Source organism: Papilio polytes, unplaced genomic scaffold (assembly GCF_000836215.1).
Source record: "Papilio polytes unplaced genomic scaffold, Ppol_1.0 DF822178.1, whole genome shotgun sequence".
Taxonomy (NCBI): domain Eukaryota; kingdom Metazoa; phylum Arthropoda; class Insecta; order Lepidoptera; family Papilionidae; genus Papilio; species Papilio polytes.
In genome coordinates this window covers 5,957,951-5,983,192 of record NW_013527026.1, presented here as the reverse complement: position 1 = coordinate 5,983,192, position 25,242 = coordinate 5,957,951, and the positions used below count along the sequence as shown (strand labels likewise).

General features: G+C 35.3%; 1 protein-coding gene across 1 annotated transcript in view; it reads right to left on the bottom strand.

Annotated features, from left to right (window-relative positions):
• The window catches only part of LOC106106462 (microtubule-associated protein futsch-like), a 42,839-nt gene extending 18,845 nt beyond the window's left edge, over window positions 1-23,994 (bottom strand). Inside the window, exons 1-7 of the mRNA XM_013287041.1 lie at window positions 23,912-23,994; window positions 17,559-17,731; window positions 15,522-15,744; window positions 10,619-10,777; window positions 8,114-8,295; window positions 7,492-7,663; window positions 2-7,252 (exon numbers count right to left, since the gene is read on the bottom strand). Of these exons, the coding sequence (XP_013142495.1) occupies window positions 2-7,252; window positions 7,492-7,663; window positions 8,114-8,295; window positions 10,619-10,777; window positions 15,522-15,744; window positions 17,559-17,669 (8,098 nt within the window). The 5' untranslated portion in view covers window positions 17,670-17,731; window positions 23,912-23,994. The remainder of the gene's footprint in view (window position 1; window positions 7,253-7,491; window positions 7,664-8,113; window positions 8,296-10,618; window positions 10,778-15,521; window positions 15,745-17,558; window positions 17,732-23,911) is intronic.
• Between the last annotated feature and the right edge of the window lie 1,248 nt (window positions 23,995-25,242).

Here is a 25,242-nt window from a genome sequence, read left to right as displayed (position 1 = left end):
GTTTTGTCTTTTGAGATTTCTTCTACAGTGATCTTTTCAGCCACTGTAAGTGGTTCCGGTTTTTCGGCCTTAACCTCTTTGTTCATCGGACTTGGTGTTTTCTCTTTGACAAATTCATCAACAGTGGTCTTTTCAGACACAGTAAGTGGTTCTGGTTTTTCGGCCTTATCGACAGGGCTTGGTGTTTTGTCTTTCGTGATTTCTTCTACAGTGGGCTTTTCAGACAAAGTTAGCTTTTCCGGTTTTTCGGCCTTAACTTCCTTGTCCGTCGGACTTGGTGTTTTCTCTTTGACAAGTTCATCAACAGAGGGCTTTTCAGACACAGTAAGTGGTTCTGGTTTTTCGGCCTTATCCTCAGGGCTTGGAGTTTTGTCTTTTGAGATTTCTTCTACAGTGGTCTTTTCAGCCACTGTAAGTGGTTCCAGTTTTTCGGCCTTAACTTCCTTGTCCGTCGGACTTGGTGTTTTCTCCTTGACAAGTTCATCAACAGTGGGCTTTTCAGACACCGTAAGTGGTTCTGGTTTTTCGGTCTGATCGACAGGGCTTGGGGTTTTATCTTTTGTGATTTCTTCTACAATGGGCTTTTCAGACACAGTTAGTGGTTCTGGTTTTTCGGCCTTATCCACAGGGCTTGGAGTTTTGTTATTTGAAATTTCTTCTGCAGTGGTCTTTTCAGCCACTGTAAGTGGTTCCGGTTTTTCGACCTTAACCTCCTTGTCCGTCGGACTTGGTGTTTTCTCTTTGACAAGTTCATCAACAGTGGGCTTTTCAGATACAGTAAGTGGTTCTGGTTTTTCGGCCTTATCGACAGGACTTGGGGTTTTGTCTTTCGAGATTTCTTCTTCTGTGGGCTTTTCAGACACAGTTAGTGGTTCAGGTTTATCGGCCTTAACCTCCTTGTCCGTGGAGCTTGGTGTTTTCTCAATGACAAGTTCATCAACAGTGGTCTTTTCAGACACCGCAGGTGGTTCTGGTTTTTCGGCCTTATCGACAGGGCTTGAAGTTTTGTCTTTTGAAATTTCGTCAACAATGGGCTTTTCTGACGCAGGAAGTGATTCTGGTTTTACGGCTTTATCCGCCGTTTCTGTAGGACTAGATGATTTCTTCTTGACGAGTTCATCAACAGTAGTCTTTTCAGACACCATAAGTGGTTCTCTTTTTTCGGCCTTAACGACAGGACTTGGGATTTTGTCTTTCGTGATTTCTTCTACTTTAATCTTTCTAGACATCGCGGTTTGTTCCGGTTTTTCGGCCTTATCCACAGGACTGGGGGTTTTGTCTTTTGTGATTTCTTCTTTAATAACCTTTTCAGACGCAGCAATTGTGTCCAATTTTTCATCCTTAATCTCCTTGTCGGTAGTACTAGGTGTTTTATCCTCGACAAATTTGCCTAAAGTGGTCTTTTCAGACACAGCAAGTGGTTCTGGTTTTTCATCCTTTATCTTCTTGTCTGTCGAGCTTGGTGTTTTCTCCTTAACGAGTTCATCAACAGTGGTCTTTTCTGACACCGCGAGTGGTTCTGGTTTTTCGAGTTTATCGACAGGAATTGTGGTTTTGTCTTTTGAGATTTCTTCTACAGTGGGCTTTTCAGACACCGCAATTGGTTCTGGTTTTTCGGTCTTATCGACAAAGCTTGGGGTTTTGTCTTTCGAGATTTCGTCAACAGTGGGCTTTTCAGATACAGTAATTTGTTCTGATTTTTTGATCTTAATCTCCTTGTCGGTAGGGCTCGGTGTTTTCTCCTTGACAAGTTCGTCAACAGTGGCCTTTTTAGACACCTCGGTTGTTTTTAGTATTTCGGCCTCATCAATCTTGTCTATTGGGCTTGGTGATTTGGTTTGTACAAGTTCGTCAACAATGAGTTTTTCAGACTCATCAATCAGTTTGGGTTTTTTGGCCTTGTCGACAGGGCTTGGTGTCTTTTCTTTGAGTTCCTTAATGCTTTGTTTTTCAGACATTGTAGTTGGTTCTGGTTTTTCGGCTATGTCCTCCTTGTCAACTAGGATGGGTGTTTTCTTCTTAACGAGTTCATCAATAGTCAGTTTTTCAGCCACTGTTGTTGTATGTAGTTTTTCGGCTCTATCGACTTGGCTCAGTGTTTTCTCTTTTACAATCTCGTCAATAGTATGTTTCTCGAGAAGAGAAGTGTGTTCTGATTTTTTGGCATTTTCCCCTTTTTCACCAGAGCTTGGTATTTTTTCATCAATAGCAGCAGGAATTTGTTTTTCGGTCTTTTCGCCAGTGTCCACATCACTTGGTGTTTTCTCTTTATCAAGTTTATCAATGGCCATCTTTTGATCCAGAACTATTGAGGTTGATTTCTCTACTTCTTCCTGTGTTTCGATGGGGCTTAGGTATTTATCTTTTGCCATGTCTAGTATTTCTTTTTCCTTTAATGGACTACGAACTGTTGTCAGTGTTTCAATAGTTTTCTCTTCAATGGGTGACTCTGTGATCCTTTCTTCTTTTGTAGTGATAATTTTTTCCGTAGTTTTTATAAGACTTTTTCCATAGTCATAATGGTCAATCTTTGATATTGATTCTTTAACTTGTTGTGTTTGTGAACTTATTGGTTTTTGTTCTATTTCTTCGCCTGACACTTGGTGGTAAGATATGTGCTTACTGTGTTTTGTTACTGCCGAGCCATTAGGATATTCATCCGTTTTTACTTCTGTTATCGTCCATTTGAACACTTTCTGACTCATGTGTATAAATGCTTGTTTTATTGTAGTTGTAATTACATTTTGTCTTATTGTTACCGTATTTTTTGTTACAAATGTCATTTCTTTTGTTTCTGATATAATTGGTTCACCTATTGGTAGCAATCCTTCGTATTTTCTGTTTTCGCTTTTCTGTGTAAGAAAACCTTTTAGTTCTTCTAATTTCTTATTCATATCTGCTATTGCTATACTTTTCTCGTGTTTTGAACTTGTGGATCCCTCAGGAGATTTATCGATTTCTGTAGTAGAAGTTACTATTATAACTTTAAAAGTAGAAGCTTTTTCATGATAATACAAAGTCTTTGTTATTTTAGTCATAATTGTGCGATAAACCGTAATGTTGTTTGTGTTTATAGTTTTTATACCACTTATTTCATATTCTTCAGGTTCACTAATCTGAACAAGTTCTTTCAATAAATTATCCGCCTCTCTTTCGCTTATTATTCTACTAACACCGTCTGTATGAATAATTGATGATTTGACGTCGTCTATAATGTTTTCGCATAATTCATGTAAATCGTTCTTTAGATCTTTCTCGGCTTGCTCTGACACAGCAATTATATCGGAGATATAAATATTTGTTTCAACGTTACTTACAAAAGAGCCATCTGGATTTTTATCTTTTGTAACTATAGTTTTTGAGGTCTTTAATTTTACGAGCAACCCATTTTTAGTGCTGTACTTTGTTTTAATTATCTTAGTTACTATATTTCGTTGCACTGTATGTGTTTTTGTCGTTATTACGCAATCTTTAACTGTTTCAATATATTCAGGTTCTCCATATGTAATAAGATCTTTGAGAACTATTTTTAACGATTCATTGTCTGTTTTAATTGGCTGAGATATTTCTTTGTAGCTCCGAATATATTGATCTTGTTCCATATCTTCAACAAGCCCAAGCATTATCATTTCTGTCCTATGAGATTTTTGTGTAAGCATTTGTAGCTTTTCAGTATAATTTTGAATGTCATCCAAATCATCAAAAGTAGTACCTCCATCAAAAGGTAACACTTTATCATTATATTCTTTTACAATACTATCTTTTTCTAAACCTACTTGCTTTTCGTCAAGTTTGTCAGAAACGATATTACTTTGTAATAAAATTTCTGCGCCGACATCCATTTTTAGATCGTCGCGTGAATCAGTTCCTATTAGTTTTTCTTCATATATACTTGTTTCCGAGCTATCCCTCTCTTTTTCAGTATCCGGTGGAATGTCAATCGATGTCGGTGTTAACAGAACTTTCTTGTCTTGTTCGATTATGTCTTTATCGAATTTTTCATCAAAGTCGGTCACCTTCTCAGAAGAAAGTTGTTCTTCAAAAACTTTTTTGAGAAGTAACTCTGATTCTTTTTCTTGACTTGTTAGTTGTGAATCGATGGTGGTTACTACTTGTGATACTTTCTTCTCTAAACTAGTTTCTTTTGGTTTAACCTCTTTTTGGGTGCTTTCTTCTTTCTTTTTTAAATCCGCTATTTTTTCCTCTAATTTCTCTAAAGTTTTCGCGGAATCTAATGTAATACTTAAACGTTTTTCTTGCTTTTCATCAGTGATTTCACTTAAATGTTTCGCAACTTCGCCATTATCTAATTTTGGCTGTGGTTTTTTCACTTCACTTTCTGTTAAAGTACTTATCAATTCTGTGTCAAGTTTTGTTTCACGTTTTACTTTTTTTTCATCGCTCAACACCGTTTTGTCTGATACATCACTAACGTCTTCAGATGTAAGTGATCTCATTGGTGATATTTCCTTATAATGTGTATCATCAATTTTCTTAAAACCTTCTGGAGATTTACGAAATATAGGTGATTTTTCTGCTATTAATTCATCTAGACTTTTATCTGATTTAAGAACTTGTGCTACGTCAGCTACTATCCGCTCCACATCCTTAGGACTAAGGGATGATTTTTCTAATGTTTCCAACTTATCTTCTTCCTCAATTTCTTTTTCTACATCTTCAGGTATTGAAGGTATCTTTTCAAGTCCCGTTTGAGTATCATCTACAGTTTTTACTTCGTCCTTTATTGGCGAATCCAAAGTTGTAATATGAGTTTCTCGTAATTTTTCCGTGAACTGTCCATAAATATACTCATTATCATCATATTCCTTTACTGGTTCTAAATCTTTGCCTTGAGTTATTATAACTTTTGTTTGATCATGATACATCGGGGATTCTGGCGCTGAACCCGGTGTCACAGTAACTATTTCAGGATGAGATGCACGTTCGACTGTTTTAATTATAACATCATCTTGTATAGTCCTAGAAATTGCGTCTTTTATTGGGAGGTCTTTAGGAATTTTCAAATCTTTCTGTAAATCAACCTCTAACTTTTGTTTATATACGGTTTCTTCGATCGGTGTTTTCTTTTCTTCAAATGTTCTGTAATCTACCTCTTCGTGTAAAGGAAGGTCAGCAACTTCATCAGGCGTCTTTACAACGTCTCTGAGAGGACCTGGTTGCGGTTCTTTTATGGGTATTCTTTCAGATACTAGTGGTTTCCTATCGATAAATGGTTGCGGCATATGGGTTTCCTTCGTTTCTTCTCTAGTATACTTTTCTTCAACATGCTGATCTTCTTTTATTTCATCTAATGTTATACGTTCATCTTCAGGTAGAGTAGGCGCCGTGGTAGCCCCAGATTCCACGGTAGTTGAAATTTTTTCATCTGGTTGTGACTCTTGTACAATATTAAGATCAAGTGAGTCCTTTGCTTTCAAAAGCAGACTTTTACTATCTGTTGTCTTCTTTTCACTGCTAATGTCCTGTTTTTCTTCTAAGCTTTCAGAGTGTTCTTTTGAATCATGTTTGATTTCCTCTTTAGTTATTTTCTCTGTATCTGTTTTTGATGTTATTTTAACTTGGCTAGTTAAATCCTCTTTTTTCTTTTCACATTCATCTTTATCTTTTAAATGCTTTAATATGTCTGCTTCTTTTTCTGGACTTATTTCCTGTTCTACTATAGAATCTTCAGTAAATTGATCAACTTCTTCCTTTTCTATTATTAAATATTCCTCTTCAAACTCAGTGTCAGCAGGAATGTCTGTTTTTGTGTCATCTATGAGACACGTAATCTTTTCTATATCTGAACGCCCGACGTATTCCATTTTTTCTTCAGCTTCGCTATCTCTATTAAATACAGCTTCTATTTCTCTCACAATTTCTTGCTCTTCTCTTTCGTCCAGTTCTTGTTGTTTAATATCGTCAAGTGACTTTGATGTATCTTCGTCAGATTTTTTAGCGTCTTTTAAAATATCTTCATAATTCACTCTCTGTAAACCTTTCAATTTTGCAGTGTCGCCCTTAGTTGCCTTAACAGATTTTAAGGGGCTCTTCATAGATTTTAAACCTTTTATCGGTGAACCTATAGGCCTTGGTCGTCTAGAAATGGGTTCTCGCTTAGGTTTCGTTTCTTTTTTATCTGAAGCTTTTTGAGGAATATCTCTCTTAGGAGATGCTTGTTTTAACTTAGATTCAACAACTCTACGGTTGCTGGCTTCTTTTACACTTTTAGCAGGTGTAGTAATTGGGCTTTGTCGTCTAGTCTTACCTTTCACTTTTTCTTTGCTTATAATATTCGTAATCGATTTAGGTTCAACCGATTTCTTCGGTGTCGTGGGAGGAGATTTTTTATCGTCTAAAATAGTACGTTTATCAGTTACAGTAGAGGTTACCTTCTTTTGAGTTGTTCGGTGACTAATTTTACTTTTGCCGACAGTACTTGGAGTTTCGGGCTTTGCTTTTAAGTCAGATTTTTTCTTAATATCGGGTTTTATTTTCGCTTCGGTTTCCGCTTTCTTGAGGTCAGCAGCTTTCGTTATTGGCTCCTTAGTATCATCAGTTCGTTTAGCCTTTTTATCGATGGGCTTATCTTTCTTTTTAGCTTCCTTTTTTTTCGGTAAGCCATCAACAACGGTGCTCTCGTATTGAGCGAATTTGTCGTCCAATTTGGAATCCATTCTTGCAGCGATAGCTTCTTGCAAAACTGATTCAATTTTTTTGTCTTCTCCATCGACCAATTCATTTAACAACTTATTATCGATTAAGTTTTTAGAATCAATCTCATCTTTGACTGCCTTAATTCTTGTGTGTTCTGTTTCGTGTATTTTTTCATCTTTTGTCTTTGTTTCTGTAATAATACTTCTTTCTTTACTTTTTGCTTTAGTTTTGATAACGGAGATTGCGGCGGGCGCGGCGGGCGTGGGCGCGGGCGCGGCGGCAGTCGCCAGCTGGCGGCCGGTGCAGGTGGGATGTTGAAGAATCTCCAAGTTTTTTAATTTCTCGAGGCCTTCGAAGATTTTATGTTGCGGCGTAGAACCGGGGAACATTATTCTAGTTATCGTATCATCAGGATTGGCAGGACGCCACACGAGTAACGCACATATCGATACTAAATTAGGAATCGGAAAGTTAAATTGTCCTGACACACTCGCTCCTTCAAATAACTTTTGTTCACTACTGTGCCATCGTTTTAGGAATTCACGAACGTGTTTCGAGTCCTTGGACGGATTCAGTACGTACATGTCGAGAGTACCTGAAAACAAGATACATATTTGTTTAATATGACATGTAATTATTTTATAGGAACACAAGGCGAGCGCTCTGCGAGTAGCCCTTGGCGAGATTTCAATGACGCTCTAGGTGGAGATGTTAAGAGTATTATGTGAGACTAACTCGTAGACCTGAGGCGTTACTTTCTGTTAGGCGCCCTGGGCGATTGTTCAACCTCGCCTTACGCTAACGATGGTACTGTATGTTAATAGTAGGACTTACCATGACCAACTTTATGGTACAAGTTTATGGGTTCAGGGCTCCGGTAGCAGTGTTGTGGTTTCAGATTAATATGTCGTAGGTCTGCCATCATGTCAGAACCCTCTTGCAAGAGGGAGACAAGCAGAGGATCGGTATCCTTGTCACCATCGGGACTTGTCACAGCTCGTCTCTCCTGGAATTAGTATGAAGTACATTCGAAAAGTATTCTATCAGACATTTAAAATATATATAGACTAGATATAGGGAACAAAATTATTTCGCCGGTAACTTCTTTGAAAGGTACTATGCTAGTTGTCAAGTATAGTACGAAACCTTATGCCTAACCTTAGTGATATGGTATAAAACATTTTACAAGTATGATAATATGCTCCATCTTTTATTAAATGTGTCATAAAATAAAATATATTATTTATTTATTTAATGACACTTAATGGCAATTAATTTCAATACAATTAATTATGTTGGCATGTAGTTTTGAGGACCTATCGATAGATAGCATTAGTGGATCATGTGAAAAATGACTCAATTCAAGTTTCAACTATGGTTCCTCTATACATTTTTTTAAATGTCTTCAATATCTATAGGGTAACTTTGCATATGGTTTGTGTTAGAGTACACTTACTTCTAGGTTACAGAAGAAGTGTCCGATCTGTGGGTACACGTTGGCGGTGGCCTTGCGGCGCAGCACGGCGGCCATGCCCGCAGCCGAGCAATTGTTGAGGCGCGTCAGGAGTACCGCGTCCAGCCGGTCCAGATGCCGGGCGAAGTCCCACCAGCACGCCTTGCGTGAGAACCCGCCGTCCACTGGAATGTTCAGCACAACATATTGTTATAAAACTGTTAGACCATACTAGTCTAATCCAAGACAGGGGTGTGCCATATCGGCCCTCAGTTAACACTTAATTAGGAAGGAGATAGCTAATGGTTCTTGTCAACTTCACTTTCTTTTAACGACTTTTTTTAACAAGTTGCAAATATTTCTAACTAAGCAAGGTAAGCTTTTTAGTAAGTTGCACAACTTTGATGGCTCAATTCGATAACATAGTGAATTTAATGCATATAACTTGGACATTGGAATTCGAAATGACGTCACAGTGATACAACTCTGACGTTTGATTGAACAATTAATTGAACCAAATAAGAAGCGCTTTTCGTATTTACAAATATCCATTTCAACATTACTGATTTAATTTACTTCTATATAAAATTCAGAACCTATTTGTTGTGTAAACTATAATTTAAAAATTAATTGTAATCACTTAAGTCCGAACTCTGGTACATTAAATATAACAGCATCTTAAATGGCCATGTATAAACTCTAAAATCATTTACAACATCTGTTATATAGTAAGCGACGCTTATGAAGCAGAGTTTATGATCCACCAGCTTTCGCCCGCGACTCCGTCCGCGGGGAATTAAAAAAGACAAATGCAGGTAACCTATGTGTTCTTCCAGAATATCCTCTACATCTATACCGAATTTCATAGAAATCCGTTCAGACGTTTAGGCTATAAACTCTAACAAACAAAAACTGTCTTATTTATAATATTAGTATGATTTAAATTTTCTGTACTTTATCCATCTTCAATTTTAACAAGTGGACTTCTCAATTAGTTAACTATTATTATAAATTAACAACTGGTTTGTTAGTTATTTTATAATTTAACGATTCAATATTTTGATTATCCGTAATATCTCCGTTAATTTAATAAGAATTTTCTAAGCGTACAAATTAGACCTCAGAGAAATTGTAATTACAACGCGCTTTTAACGTAACGAGTAAATTGTGAGGCAACTTTTATAGTTTCTATTAATTAAAACATAACCCCGAGGGAGTTTCGTTCACAGAGAGGTATTTAATATGAAAAAGTTTAAAATGTTCCCTCCAGAATATTCTACAAAATGTTCGTGTAATTACATTCTGCAGGCAAAGGGTTGATTTTTTTATGTAACATCTTGGCTTTTTGCCAGCCAGTGTCCGCAGCAAAGATTTTTTTTATTCCATCTTGAGCTAATAGCTTTTTTTTTCGGCATGTCATCAATTTTGTAAACATCATAGATTATATAGCTCAGATATCGACGTGATAAGGTTTGTAAATCGATGTACGCTGGCTGCAGTATAAGTATGAATTATGTTCCGCTTGTGAAATGAGAGTGCGGAACAGACAATAATATTACTATAAAACCAATATTATTACAAAGGTAATAATCTCTAGCAAATTTTTCTAACATGAAATATTTTTAACTAGCAGTTGCTCGCGGTCTCCGTGATTAAAAAAATAATGAAAAACGTATCCAATGTTATTTACTGATAAGGTAGCTTTTGAATGGTGAAGGAATTTAAAAAATCGGTGCAGTAGTTTTTGAGTTACAATACTTACAACAAAGTACAAATCTTTCCTCTTTATAATGTTAGAATACTCGTAGATTCCTAAATTTAATAATGTCTGTGCTCTTGATACAAACATCTACAACAAATTCAGTAAGAGGTGTAGCTATTAACTTGATAAATGTCCATCGCTCGTCGGCTAAGGGTCTGAGTGAGAGATCTTTTTGTCAACGCAGTATTGGAATTGGCTTCAAGCCAAGTATCGAGAGCCGGCCGAGGTCGGAGAAGACGGGTCGCTAAGTGACGTGCGATATTTTTCTATTTGTGTTACTGAAGTCGTTATATTGAAGACGAGCTGTCGCCTGCAAATATCGTTAGCGAAGATTTGGACCACTCGTTACGCCATTTTGACGGCGCAGAATTTAAAGCCTTAATATGCCTATCCATGTCAGCTACCCTCCAATGAAAGTCCCGTCGTAATCGGCAAAGCCATTTCGGAGATTACTCGGAGCAAACGCGGCTTGCGCACAGACAGAAGGACTGACAGACAAAAAATTGTTAAATGCGATGTATGTTTCCTTTCATTACTGTTTCCCTTGGAAATTACATTCAAGGAATAGGATAAGTGGCTTAAAAGCCCTCGAGTTTGTTTCTTACCATCAGAATCCCCTCCCAGAAATCATCAGAAGTACTTTTCTGGTTCTAGCTACTTACTATCCTTCTTTTTAAAAGGGCACAGACAGTCTCATAGTGTTAAGAAGGCTATAGAGGGTGTTACAAATTGTACTGGGAGTGTACCGAGCATGTTGAATCCGTTAATCCCGAAGAGGGCAGCGTCGCCTTGTCCGCCGGGGAAGACGTACAGCGTGGGGTGGCTGAAGCGGATGTTGCCGACCACGTCGCTTGACACCAGCAGCTGCTCCAAGCTTGCTGGCACGATGTAGGGTTCCAGGTAAGCTGTAATTTATGACAGAACTGTTAAAATATGCTAAAGAAGTATGGATGTTATTTTGCAATACGATATACGATTAAAAAGTCTCGAATAACGAGAAGTAAGGGTTTTTTTATCTAAATAAATATTTGTATTATTAACGGCGGAACATTGAAACGAATCTCGCTTTTGATGGACGTCAAAATTTGAATTCAATTTGAAGTGTGGCTGTATGTAAAAGTCGTTTCAGTATACAGTAATTTGAATATTAGCTATATACAGGGTGATTCTTAATGGACGGATCATTGGCGTTGTGGGGTTAGAGGACCTCAATAGTAATTTAAATGCAAAGTATGTTGTAATTTCTATAGTTTTAAAGTTAAGAATCACCCTGTATACAAAAGTCAGCTCATTTCACTGATGATATATCTAGATAATTGTACTTTGTTTTTTGACAGCTTTAAAAGATCTCGACGAAACTCAAATTATAATTCCATTCAACACGCAGCACAATGGCGTATTGTTCTGTTATTTCACAATTATGTTCGCAAAACTTTGTTACTTTGCGAGCAGTTAAAAGTCAAAAAATGAATGGGGTAATTTTTGCTTCGGATTTAAATTTGGCCATTGAAAGATATTGTTAATTGACTTTACTACAATTTTTAAGTAATTAATTGGTACTAGTTATCAATAAGTAATTATTTGTTACCGTAGAGATTAAGCTTGTCCCACCACTGGCTGATAGAGGCTCAGATAGTTTAAAAATGATGTAACTGTCAGATAAGGTAACAAAATCCGATATTTCCATCACATAGTTTACACGTTGGTTTGTTATCAGATAATTTACAATTTTGTGTGACTGGCCCTAAATATTTTTAATCATCAGCATCTCCCCTGCCTTATCCTACTCCCGTAGGGTCGGCGCACAGGGTTTTCGTCCTCCAAAGCACTCTATCCGTCATCTCAGTCATCACTCCTTGATCATGTCACCTTTCAAGCAATCCATCCATCTCTTTCTAGGTCTACCTCTACCGATGTATCTCCACATTCATATTTAGTGTTATTATTAATATTTTATTTAGTTCATTTTCATTTCCTAATTTTAATAACTACATAATTAGTAAGGATCGTTTGTAATGGAAATTTAAAAACATTTTCTTATTTTCAAGAGTTTGTTGTAAATAAATGCGAAATTTTCTTCGATAACGTTACCATATGGTTAGGAATTGCTTATACTTTGCGAATACTTCGCATGTAAAATACATAATATAGTTATTCAATAATGAACCTTTCATTTCGTATCTGGTATTCATATTGAATTTCCACATTCGTCTTGCAAATGCAATCAAAAGAGCTGCACTTGAATGAATCTGATTTAAGTTTCTTCGCTGAACATTCCTCTTTGTGATTTCGCAATTTACCTTCCAATAGAAAATTTTATTTCTAAGTTCAGAAACTAAAATCGAGTTTAAAACGCATTTAAAAGAAAGAAGAATTTAAAGAAAAATGCATAGTAGATACAAATTTTTTTTACTACTAGCTTACGCCCGCGACTCCGTCCGCGTGGAATAAAAAAAACAAAAGTGAATAGCCTATGTGTTATCCCAGACTGTCCTCTATATTTATACCAAATTTGATCGAAATCCGATCAGCCGTTTAGGCTACAAACTCTAACAAACATCCATCCATCTAAACTTTCGCATTTATAATATTTAGTATGAAGTATAGTAAGAAGATCGGATATAATATCGATTGGTTTAAGAAAGCGAATTCAGATATAAAATGTATGGAAGAAAAATAGAATAATAAACATAATTTGTACAATATAATCAGCAATTTTCTATAAATATAACAGTTTTATTTGGTCTAGAAGCGTAGGTAAATTTAGGTCTAAAGGTCCTATATACGTAAGTAGTTAAGGACGCCATTAGCTGAGAAATGTCAGGGGCTCGTTAATTAAGTCTTGGATTGCCCTAGCGCACATCTAGGTCGATCGCCAACCCTAGCCCTGTAACATTATATGTACGAGAGTTAATTAAAATCAAGGTTAATTAGAATTTGTGGTTATTTTCGTTTTAGATTACAAATGAATTATGTGATCGAAATGGTAGCAAAATTTTTTTAAGTCGACAAACTTCGTTAGCGCAAATTAGGATCACTCGTTACGCCATTATGACAGTGCGGAATTAAAAAAATAGCCAATAATATGCATATACATATCAGCTACCCTAGAGGGAAGGTCCCGTTGAAATCGGCCAGCTGTTTTAGAGATTATCCAGAACTAACGCGGCTTTCGGATAGATAGACAGACAGACGGACAGACAGACAGACGGACAGACAGACAGATAGATAGATAGATAGATAGATAGATAGACAGAGAGGCAGACAACATTTCTTTTAAATGCAATTTTCGTTATCAGCAACGCAAATACATCATGTTCCTTTTTTGAAATTTTCTTTTGATATTACAAACAGACACGCCAATTTTATTATATGTATAGTTATAAATAGAAGGTAGAGAAGATAATCTTTGTTATTAAAAATCGATATAAATGTTAAAAATAAAAGGTTCTTAAATAATGTCTGAATGTAGGTAAAATTATGATGTGTTGGAAATTGTTTCATAATCCGTATCCGTGAAGTAAAAGCAATTATAACTTTGTTACCGCATTGTGAAGTTTGTTGCTACGGTGAATGTTACAAAGTTCAACATGCGCTAACGTCAAAGTTACCAGTTGGTGGAACTAAGACGTATTGATCTCTGAATAATCGTATGTTGGAATTATAAAAGTTTGTTTTTGCGGCTAAAAATATCGGATTTTTTCTATATAAATATATAGGGTTAAGATGTAATAAACATTCAAATATTGATGATAATAGAAGTTGAATTTTAAATGTAATTGAAAACTAGATAGAAGTCTTGAGATCTAAAACGTTTGGTATATTTTCGTATACTTCAAACGGAAACTTTTGTAATTTAAAATTAGCAATTTTACTTCGTCTTTAATAACAAGTAACAAATTGAAGTTGGAGTCGATATTAAAAAAACTTAGTTATTAGCAAATGTTTTACTCAGAAAATAATTATTTGATGTACTAATTAGTACAAAATATGAAGTTAATTTAGTCGCTTTATGAAGCTTAAAACAATTTTATCATAATAGAATTTCTGTGCTCACTTTTTTCCTTATTAGAATGTTTTCTTAAATTAAACAGTTTAAAATTAACAAGCGGACTATCAAAGGAATTTTCTAGACTGTTCGTACATTCGCTACCAGAAGTCTAACAAAGACTTACTAAGTTTGCTCATTAAAATTTTCTATAAAATTTAAACAGATTTTTACATTATAATTATTCTGTTGCAAAAAAACGAATACAAAGTTGTTAGTAGTATGGGCGTCACAGCCATGTTATGCTTTAATAAAATATAGTCTTCATTACCTCTTATGTTCCAATTTGCACAGAATAACCTTACCAATATGGCCGTCGTGTCTTCGAGCTAATGCAACACCCTTATTTTTGACATCCGACTACTATCAGATTATTAACATAACAAGCACAATTACGACATTTCAAAACCATTACATAAATATTTTAAATAATGTTTTGGATCACAATTACAAAGCTATATCGTTATTTCAAATTATCACAAATGGTATTGATTTATAGCACAGACTAAATAACCTTCAAGAATACAGAATACATCAAAATATTATTTATACCACGGCTAAAACTCACGTGGGAACTTTTGGTGGGCACCGACCAGTTTCAAACCCGTAGGGGGTCCTTCTTCAGGGTGAGTGGATGCCGGGTTTATTCGCTATCGCGTCGCGACGGTCACCGTCAATAATATAGTATAATGTCTCACGAAAATTTTAATAAGTTAATTACATCAAAATAGTTAAAAAGCTAACATAAGTAAGAGAAGATTTTTCTATTATTAATTTGATTTTTAAAAATACTTTAATTGAGAAATCATTGATTGCTTTTTGTTTATTTTTTGCAACAATTTGTAGTAACATTGTCTTATGATAAGTGATTCATAGTTCATCTAGCAAGTAGCAGTTATCTGTTAAAAATAAACCATAGACAGTTTACGATGTCGGTGACATCAAACACGATCGTAAACCGTCCGTCTGAATCAACGTTCAGCTGTGTTACAGTAAGCAGATAACAAGCGGTTACTCTAAGAAAATACTAGAAATCGTATCGCTAACGGATACAATTATCAAATTGTGAGATGCAAGATAGAAGATGAAATCATTATAGTTCGACCACGACTCCATCCCCGTGAAACAAAAAAAAAACAAAAATAAGTAGCCTAGGTGTTCTTACAGACTATCCTCTATATTTATGCTAAATTTCATCGAATTATGTTCAGCAGTTTAGGTTATAAACTCTAAGAAACATTCATCAATCTAAACTTTCGCATTTATAATATTAATAAGATAATTTAGTAAACACTTAGCGAAACGCCTAACATCAGGAGTCGAGGTAAATACAGTTTTAACCAGATTTCGAACAAAAACCCGCGTCCCATAGAGGATGAACACTAACGTGCACATCTTTGGCTAATCTGTCGCACAATTTTTATGGGATTGTCGATTGTTTCGCTGCCAATTCAATTTTTTAGTTGCACAACTAACAATCGAATAGTGTAACCTCCATACAAGCTGATCACTGTGTGATCCCTTCACAGCGCGTAAACAGTTGTGCGATAAGTTTTCCACTTGTGTACAATGTGACTTAAAGTAATCATAGTTTTACTTACTAGTAAAATCCTTGATGGCTTGCGAGCCAGAGTCGAGTATGTCAGTGGGGTTGACAGTAATCTTGCAGTGCTTGACGAAAGGCATCTGGGGCAGCTTTGCCCAGTCACCGGCAGCCGCACAGTGAATCGTAATCGATATAGAATTCTCGTATGCGCGGATGACGCGCTGTACTTCATTTTCTTGATAAGCGTCAGTAAAATCAGCGAGGGAGAATGTCCCGTCCTGAAACAAATGAAAATTATGGATACATCGTGATGAAAATTGTCATTTGGGAAGAAACAAGATGTGTAACGTCAAGTAATCCTCACGAGGTGGTACTCTTTAGTGCCTTTTGATGGGAATGTATGGAGTAGTTAACGAAAATGTTTACTGTAGGTATTTTATATATTTGTGGAACTGGTTAGGAAATATTTATGTTAAGACCAGAGCTGGTTAAAGCGCTAACAGCGTCCTGAGTGAGATTTCTATGATGCCACATTTTTTGCTATTACTTTGGGGGTGAGGGTTACTAGTTAAGGCTTTACTAATATCAATGTCATTTGACTCTATTTTGTTTGCTTATTAAATTTACAAGTTTGCATTATTTAGACATCGAACGGGAGGGAGGAAACCTGAAAAAATAATGGAAATTCATTAGTACTGCGGAAATTAAAGATGGCGGCGAGTGATGTGTGGCATAAATGTAATTAAAGCGAGAGATTTCACGTGATATATCTCACGTAAATTGCACTCTAATCAGAGATAAATCGTTCATTGAAATTCCTATATTTTTGATTAACAATTCCACATCGTCCCAAATAAGCTAATACTATTTTACTTGTTTAATAAAAGGAGATGCAAGTAACCCAGATATTGTAACATGTTATTTAGATTTAACAATCCGATCACATTATTCACCATCCATTGCGTCATTAGCAAACACAAACTGTAATGTTCACAAACAAAAGTGGACTTGAATTGCGAAGAATAAATGAATAACGACAAACGGTTGCAGAGAACGTTGTTTATCGTTAAAGAATGGAATAAAATTTAAACGGGAATGGCGGGAGTTTTCTTTTTTTGTTCTGTCAACGAGCGTCGCTTGGAAATTGTATTGTAGCTTTACGAGTGAAGTTGTACCGAGTTTAGAATAAATAGTGTGAAAAAGTGTTTAATAAAAGCTTATGAGAAAAAATGAGTTTATTTTACAAATGATATTGCGCTGAGTATAACGCACAAAAAGTGTAAAAAGACCGAATGCTTTTTTTGTTATAATAAAAGGGGGCAAACGAGCGGCGAGAACACCGAGGTGGTCGACGCCTATGGATATCCGCAACACCAGAGGAAGTACAGATGCGTTGGCGGCCTTTGAGGAAATGATAGGCTCGCTTCTTGACCCTAAGTCGTCGTAAAACTCTCATGTATTCTATGTTTTATCTATTTGACTTGTGACCTAAATTTCTTATTAAATTTCTGTACATTACTGTTTTAATTTTAATATGAAAGTTAAAATTACAATTTTATTCATCGTTAATTATTCGACTTCCAAGTCTGGCTCAGTAACATTTTCTTTACAATTTTCTTATAAACTTAAGCTCTATAAATAGAAACTTTCATCCCTTCAAGAACCGTCTCAAGAGGTTCGAGTAAAATGTCTCAAACGACTAAGAAATATGAAATTCTCTTGACACTCGAGCGACGTAAGAGGTCTAGAATCTAGGTATAATAACATAAAACTCAACGTTGAACTAATGATGTAATAATAAAATAACGAAACTTTTCCGACGATAAAACAAAAAAATAAATCAGGTGGCAATGAGTAAGGTTCCTCCGGTTGTAAGACCTTATTGGAGACAAGATTTTGGTACATACGAGCATAATTTATAGACTGTTATTCGATTTTTATGTGTTTTTACGGACGAAGGTCAAAAGTCACGCAGCAATTAAGACGACGACATAAACGGTGACAAATACAGAGGACATTTCCCCTTTCTTTGCGTCGGAACCGTCAAATACACGTTCCCTACCCATCGTTGTTTCTGGTTGTGACGTCATACCTGCATGATCCAGGAGCCATTCCCTGCGAAGGTGTACCCCGCGTGCACGAGGTGGCGATGGCGTGTGAACGAGCTGAGGAGATTACGCATGCATTGCATCAGCGTGTTCATCTGAGGGTGGATCAGGATCTCTGTCACCAGGTTCTCTGATGCGTATTGAATAAGTCGTTCTCCTGTTAACAAAAATATTATTGTTAGGAACGCTAAGGTATTAAGGGTTGTATGACATTGGACTATTGTAGAGTTTAGCATAACTCTATCAGAGACAGATATTTTAAATAAGCATGATTTCTTAATATATATTAAAAATTGTTATTTAGAGTTTTTTTTACGATGAAAATGAGAGTTTTTTACTTATTAGAACATTATCATTTCTACGTTTGCTTTCCCAAAAAAAGTGATGTTTTGAATTATAATTGTAAATTGTGTTAATAAATTGACAACCTTAATTAGAATTGTTAAAGAAGCGATACTGAAGTATTTTCAAGAGTAATTTTATTAGTTCGCACCCTCTAATACTGGAGATAATAGGGCCGACCTTGAGGGGTGTCTAGCTTAATAACTCGGGGGTGGAAACCGCCCCTTTGTGTGAGAAGAGCCTCATGAGTGTTTATTCTATCGAGACTGTATTTTCTAACAGTATTTTATATAAATATTTTTAAGTGTATTGTAAGTGTGAAATTAGGTATACACAAGTTGGTATTTGTTAAGGTTAACTTAAGTTAGAAATCTAGGCTAAGAGTGTCCTTTCTAAGTAATATAATAAATAGTAAAGTTAATTATAACATTATAATGTTACAGCATAAATTCATTGGAATTTTAATTGAAACTTTTAATGGAATTTATTATCGAAAGCTTTGAACATTGGAGTTAAAATCTGTGTTTGACAGAAAATTTTCTTTTTCTCTAAAGTTGGATATGTAATTTATTTATGCAAGTAAAATCAACAGAACTGAAGGGATAATATTCTGTTGTAACTATCGATAATCTATTCATTACGATATTTCCCGTAAATCCGTCCGCGCGAAATAAAAAAAAATCGATTTAGTGAGTAGCCTAAATGGTTTTCCAGACTATCTTCTACATCTATACTATTATAATAAAGCGTAAACACACACTTCTTTGTTGCCTAAAATATCAGCAAATACAGCACATTTTTGAATAATTCTTTTTTTATTAAAAAGCCCTACGCTTACGTCACACTTTAGGCTATATATTTTTACGCCATTAAACTTAGGGGGTAAATATTTTGGATAAAAACACTAATGTGGGAAAGAGACCATAAGTTGTTGCCAACAGCAAGGAAGCAAGATTGCCAAGGTTTGTCATGTTATGTCATTTTGACATTTGCTATTGATAATTTGACAAATGTTAACAACAAAACAAATTTTTTATAATTTCATGCGGATGAAGCCGCACGGTAACAGTTAGTCTATGCTAAATGTCATCGAGATCCGTTCAGCAGTTTAGGCTACAAACTCTAACAAAGATACATTCGTTAAGTGATCAAATATGTGTCTGTTTGTTTTAGTTTTTTTTTATTTCTATTTTAATTTACACTGCGACACGTGTCGATGTTGCGATATTTCGTTATAAAGTTCACATTTTGGCATTGAATTTTTTTAACAAACTGTTAAACGGTTAACATAATATAGGCCAATATTACGTTTGCGTGTCGACTACAATGTTGTTTATATATTCGTGTTGTTTATGACCTAATTAGAAACGCGAATAAACGTCTAAAAAGAAAACTGTATCGAATTAAAATGTAGTCTGTCACGCACTTACTACCACATGTTTTCACTGCTTAAACATGTATACAAACATGTTCTATCTGAAATTTCGTAATTGAAACAGACAGTTTTTTATTGCTTAATAGACTGAAATAATTTATCCTAGCAAACAATTTGGAATACCTTAGGTTAAAATATTTGTGTATTTTTTAATAATGAATGTTTTTTCATTTCAACATAAAGCTCTTTGCTTTATGTTTTTGGAATTGTGTTTACTCCCGGTATCCTCTGAACAAATCTAATATAGGCGGTGACGTAACAAAAACTTTTGCACAAATTTTCGTGATGTGTCCTCTATTCATCTAATATTCATATTTCTCTATTCATCTCATCATCATCACCAGCTCACTAAACTTCCCCACCGAGGGGCTCGGAGCCTTCCCTAAGTTAGGGTGACTAGGACATAGTCAACCACGCTGGCCCAGTGCGTGTTGGTTGACTTCATATCTTTGAATTTCTTGGCCGATATATACAGGTTGCATCACGATGTTTTCATTCACCGTAAGAATGTTAGGTAAATTATATACATATGAAAATTCGAAAATTCGAAAATCACACGGCGGGATTCGAACCCAAGACCTGTAGATTACAAGTCAAGTGCTTAAACCACTGAGCCACCGACGCTATTCATGTAATATTCTAATATTTTATTTGTGTACATATTGTATACAATTTAGCCCTTATGTGTTTATCAGAGGTATTAAAATAATCCCGAAGCTTTACGCAGAGTAAATAAACAGACTTATTAACAATGTAAAAAGTTTAAACAAAGGCCCGGTTTTCAACTTTTTCAGATAATAAGCTTATTACTCTGTACTGGAATTAAGTCAATTAGTTCGGTCTTGCTTACACTCGCTAAAAACCTAAAGAGCGAGGGAGACGAGTATATTTTACACAGTGCTTTACAACTAAACAACTACAAACACGAAACATCGTATCATCAACTTTATAGGCTTTATAAAACGTTTGGGCCTTACATTTATTTATGGCTACGAGTATAATTGGGTAAGTTTATATACAATTCTGGCTTAAATCGACCGACTAACTAAAACCATTTACTCTGAATGGGATCGCTCAGTCGAGTAGAAACTGTGATAAACCTTCATAGCTGGGAAACCTTCCAGAAACGAAATAAACAGCCTATATGGGTACTTTATTATGTAGGCTGTGGCACTAATGAAATATTGTATCGAAAATAAATTCGTACAATGTTTTCGATCGCTTTTTGTTTTTATTAAGCGTTTACTTTTTGGCCGACTTCCCTAAAGAAGGAGGTATTCAATTCGTCGATATGTTTTTTTTATTTTTTTTATGTGTGTTACGGTATAACTCCGCCGTTATTGGACCGATTTTGATAATTCTTTTTTTATCCGAAAGGTAATGCTTGCAGGTGGGTCCCATTTTGTTTGATTTTTGGAGTCTTATTAAACTGTATCGTTAGTAATAAAAATCTACTTTTCATGTCAAACGGAATGTTTACAATAATATTTATTTAAGTGTGGTAGAGACCGCTTTAACATCGCAGCACAAATGGCTCGGCACGCCCCCAGTAATACCACGACCACACAGAAGACAGGCGTAAAGAGGGAGCAATTCTGCTCGCGTCTGATGAGTGTGGTGCCGAAGGCCCTACTTTAGTCCCTTTTTCTTCCTATCCGTTTTCTTATATGAAAATGATGGGAAGGGAACGTGGATTTGACGGTGCAGGAGACGCATAGGAAGGGGAAATATCCTCTTTATGTGCGTCTCTTGCTCCGTCGTTTAAGGGTAGGCAACGCATCCGCTATTGCGAATGTCTATGGGAAGCGGTCGCTGGGCCAGTTTGGCGTATTTAGGTGGCCGCTTTCTCGTTTATCACCTTATGATATAAAAAATAAAGATCAAGAAATCATTAAAATGTTTGTGTTATTTTAGGACCTAATTAAAAAGTCATATCGAATGCATTATCTTCTATTTGAACCGAGCAATAAAAGAATAAACGCATGTCATCCAATAAAATGTAACTCAATCGGCCTTGAGCAAATGCCAAAGGTTTCTACTAAGATTAGGGGAAAGGTTAGGGGTTGCTTTGTCACGCCTAATACGAGTTAGTGGGTAGATTGATCGCCGAGGCCACAACTAATTGGATGATACGGGAAAATGGAAGAACCTTGTACTGTCTAATTTTATTTGCACATTCTTTTACTTATTTTTACTGAGGTCTTTGTTATTTATGGTCGTATACTGAAATGACATTTAAATATATAACAACTAGCTTTCGCCCGCGTCTCTGTTCGCGTGGAATAAAAAAACAAAAGTGAGTAGCCTATAAGTTCTTCCAGACTATCCTCTACATTCATACCGAAATTCATAGAAATCTGTTCACCCGTTTAGGCTACAAACTCTAACAAACATCCATCCATCTAAACTTTCGCATTTATAGTATTAGTAAGATAAGAATACAGTATGACTGAATAATAAAATCAGGCTTAAACTTTCAAAATCCATTAATACGACTTCTGTCAGATTGTAAGCAGTGTTTAAGACGCGAAGTGTTTAAAGATTTCTTTCAAAGAGTTTAACATATTCTTATGTCAATAGAAGGGATGTCGTGAAACAAATCTTTGTAACTGACGATTACGAGCAATTTTAAACAAAATATTTAATGTATAATGTCCGCTCTATTCCCAGTGTTGTATTTTAATCTTTGACAACAGATTTAGCAAAATAATTTTACGAACACCTTAATAAACATCTTAAAATCTCATAAAGGCCGGTCTCGAGAGCTAAATAAATTACGTGCCTACAAAAGACGCTCGTAAACTCCACCCTGAGGGTTGGTTAAGTAACCGCCGCGTTATTTTAATTAGAGACCCATCTTGTTACGTTATGCTTTGTTAGTAGAGGTCGGCTTATAATTTTGTTTGTCGAATAAACGTGTTTTTGAATGAAAAAGTCTTTACATTAAAATTATGTTGTGAATTTAAATATAAATTAAAGATTTTTATACGATTTTTGGGAGTAGATGAAGTGTTTTTTAAGGAAACCATAGAATATTATTTTATTAATGGTTTATGGTATATTTTAAAACATATTTTTTTTTAAGAAAGTAACTAAACCTTAAAAGTGATAAAAAGTTTGCTGTAACGCCGTAAGAGTTCCATGGTAACATTTTAATCAAGCTGTTTTCCATAGAAAATTGAATACTGATTTTAGAATTTCTACATTTCAGTACATTTATGTTTATTTAATTAAAAAAAAAACAATTTTATTACGATCTGAAAGTAATTTAACTTTCGTCCTGCGTTATTCGGGTTTCGATAAAATTATTTTTCTTTTTAAAATAATAAGAAAACTCTGGGGAAAGTTAGATAAAAAAATGCTAAGAACAGAAGTAAAGACGTGGGATTATATGAGAAAAGTAGACGTAATTGTTTGCCTTATTCAACATTTCATTAAGAATTATTGACGATGATTATCGAATTTCAAGCCGATAGGACACTAGATATCTATACTATTATAATAAAGCGTAAACACACTTCTTTGTTGCCTAAGATGTCAGCAATTACAGCATATTTTTTAATTATTCTTTTTTTAAATAAAAAGTCCTACACTTACGTCAGGCTTTAGGCTATATATTTTCACGCCATTAAACTTAGGGGTTAAATATTTTGATAAAAACCTTAATGTGGTAAAGAGAGAGAGAGAGAGAGTGCAGCCAACATCAAGAAGCAAGATTGCCATAGTAAGGTCATTAATATTTTAACATTTGCAATTGAGAATTTGACAAATGTAAACAATACAATAAAGTTAATAATTTCATGCGGATGAAGCCGCATGGGAACAGCTAGTATATCCTAATTTTTATGTAGAATTTTTCTATTGAAATATGTTTTAATTAAGGCTCTACCTTCAGAAGGTACAACAAAATTTATCTCTGGCATTTCTAAAGAGACACGTGACAAGGGTAACTTTATACGTTCGATTAAGTTTTCACGAAGATGCGTGCCCTAAGGAATTTTACTATTCTGGTGTGAACTTAAATATTGATTGCCGAAGACAAAGATGTTTCCTTAAACAAAGCTAAAAGTTTTATGAGTTAAAGGAAAGTTATATCACAAGTTTTTAGTTTATTAAGGGCCTGTCCCACCAAATTGTAAATTGCCGGGTAAAAGTCGAACGTGTAAAATATGTGATGGGAATATCGGATTTTTGTTCCTTTATCTCACAGTGACGTCATTTTTAAGCTATCTAAGCCTCTATCAGTCAGTGGTGGGACAGGCCCTTAATATTGTAATTGAAATATATCGTAATTTACTAAAAAAAAATACAGCTTTAAATAGATAAACTCCTATAAGTAAGAAGAAATATAACTAATTCTTGATATTTTTTACATAAAAATTACTTAATCATGTTAGAAGTTAACTTGTTATTCATTAACTTGAAGTCAGATGGAATACTGTTATTTTTTTTATTATTATTCCATTTTAGATATTCCAAATAAGCTCAAAATATACTAGGATAGTTCAAGACAATAGTCGAATTTCAATAAAACAACACTCTGTATATTGTAGTACTGACCATATCTGGCTTCCTCCCCCTCGGGTGCCTGCTCCGCGAGGGTGGCCAGCTCCTTCTCCAAATCGACCTGGTGCTCTCCAGAGTCCCATGATAACAGCCCTGAAACAAACACACAAATATTAATTTACTATATTAAAAAGCTGTTTGTAATATAATCTAAAATGTTATCTGAATAACATAAATCCATTTGAAATTCTATAGCTTTTGCCGGCGACTCCGTCCGCGTGATATTAACAAAACAAAAGAGGATAGCCTATGTATTCTACCAACCTATCCTCTACATTTTTACCGAATTTCACCAAAATCCGTTCAGCCGTTTAGGCTACAAACGCTGACAAACATCCATCCATCTAAACATTCGCATTTATAATATTATGGCTGAACGGATTTCGATAAAATTTGGTAAAAATTTAGAGGATAATCTGGAAGAACTATGTGCTACTCACTTTAGTTTTTTTTAATTCCCCGCGGATGCAGTCGCGGCCGAAAGTTAGTTATTACATAATGCGCCTATTTTATTAGCGCCATCTAGTGATTGACATTGATTGACCATATGTATCAACATCCATCTAAACTTTCAGATTTAATATTAATAAGATTGAAGTATATACCAACAGAGTACAAAATACGCAGAGCAACTATTTTATTCAGCGCTGCAATAACCGGTTTTGCGCTCCCCCGGGAAAAGCATTCCCATATCCTTTACACCTCAACTATTTCCTCAATAATCATTTCATAAATATTTCATGCGTTCAATATTCTATTTCTATTTATAGAACGGATTCTTCGTACATTTCAAGTGAAATATATAAACACTAGCTTTCGCCCGCGACTCCGTCAGCGTGGATTAAAGAAAATCAAAAGTGAGTAGCCTATGTGTTCTACCAGACTATCCTCTACATCTGTACCAAATTTCATCGAAATCCCTTTAGCCGTTTAGGCTACAAACTCTAACAAACATACATCTAAACTTTCGCATTTATAATATTACTAGCTTTAGCCCGCGACTCCGTCCGCGTTGAAATGAAAACAAAAACAAAAGTGAATAATAGCCTATGTGTTAATAGCCTATGTGTTCTTCCAGACTATCTTCTATATCTATGCCAAATTACATCGAAATTAGTTGAGCCGTTTAGGCTACAAACTCTAACAAACATCCATCTAAACTTTCGCATTTATAATATTAGTATGATATGATCATCATCATCATCATCACCAGCTCACTATATGTCCCCACCGAGGGGCTCGGAGCGTACCCTAATACGGGGTGACTAGGCCATAGTCAACCACGCTGGCCAAGTGCGGGTTGGTTGACTTCACACAATCTTTGA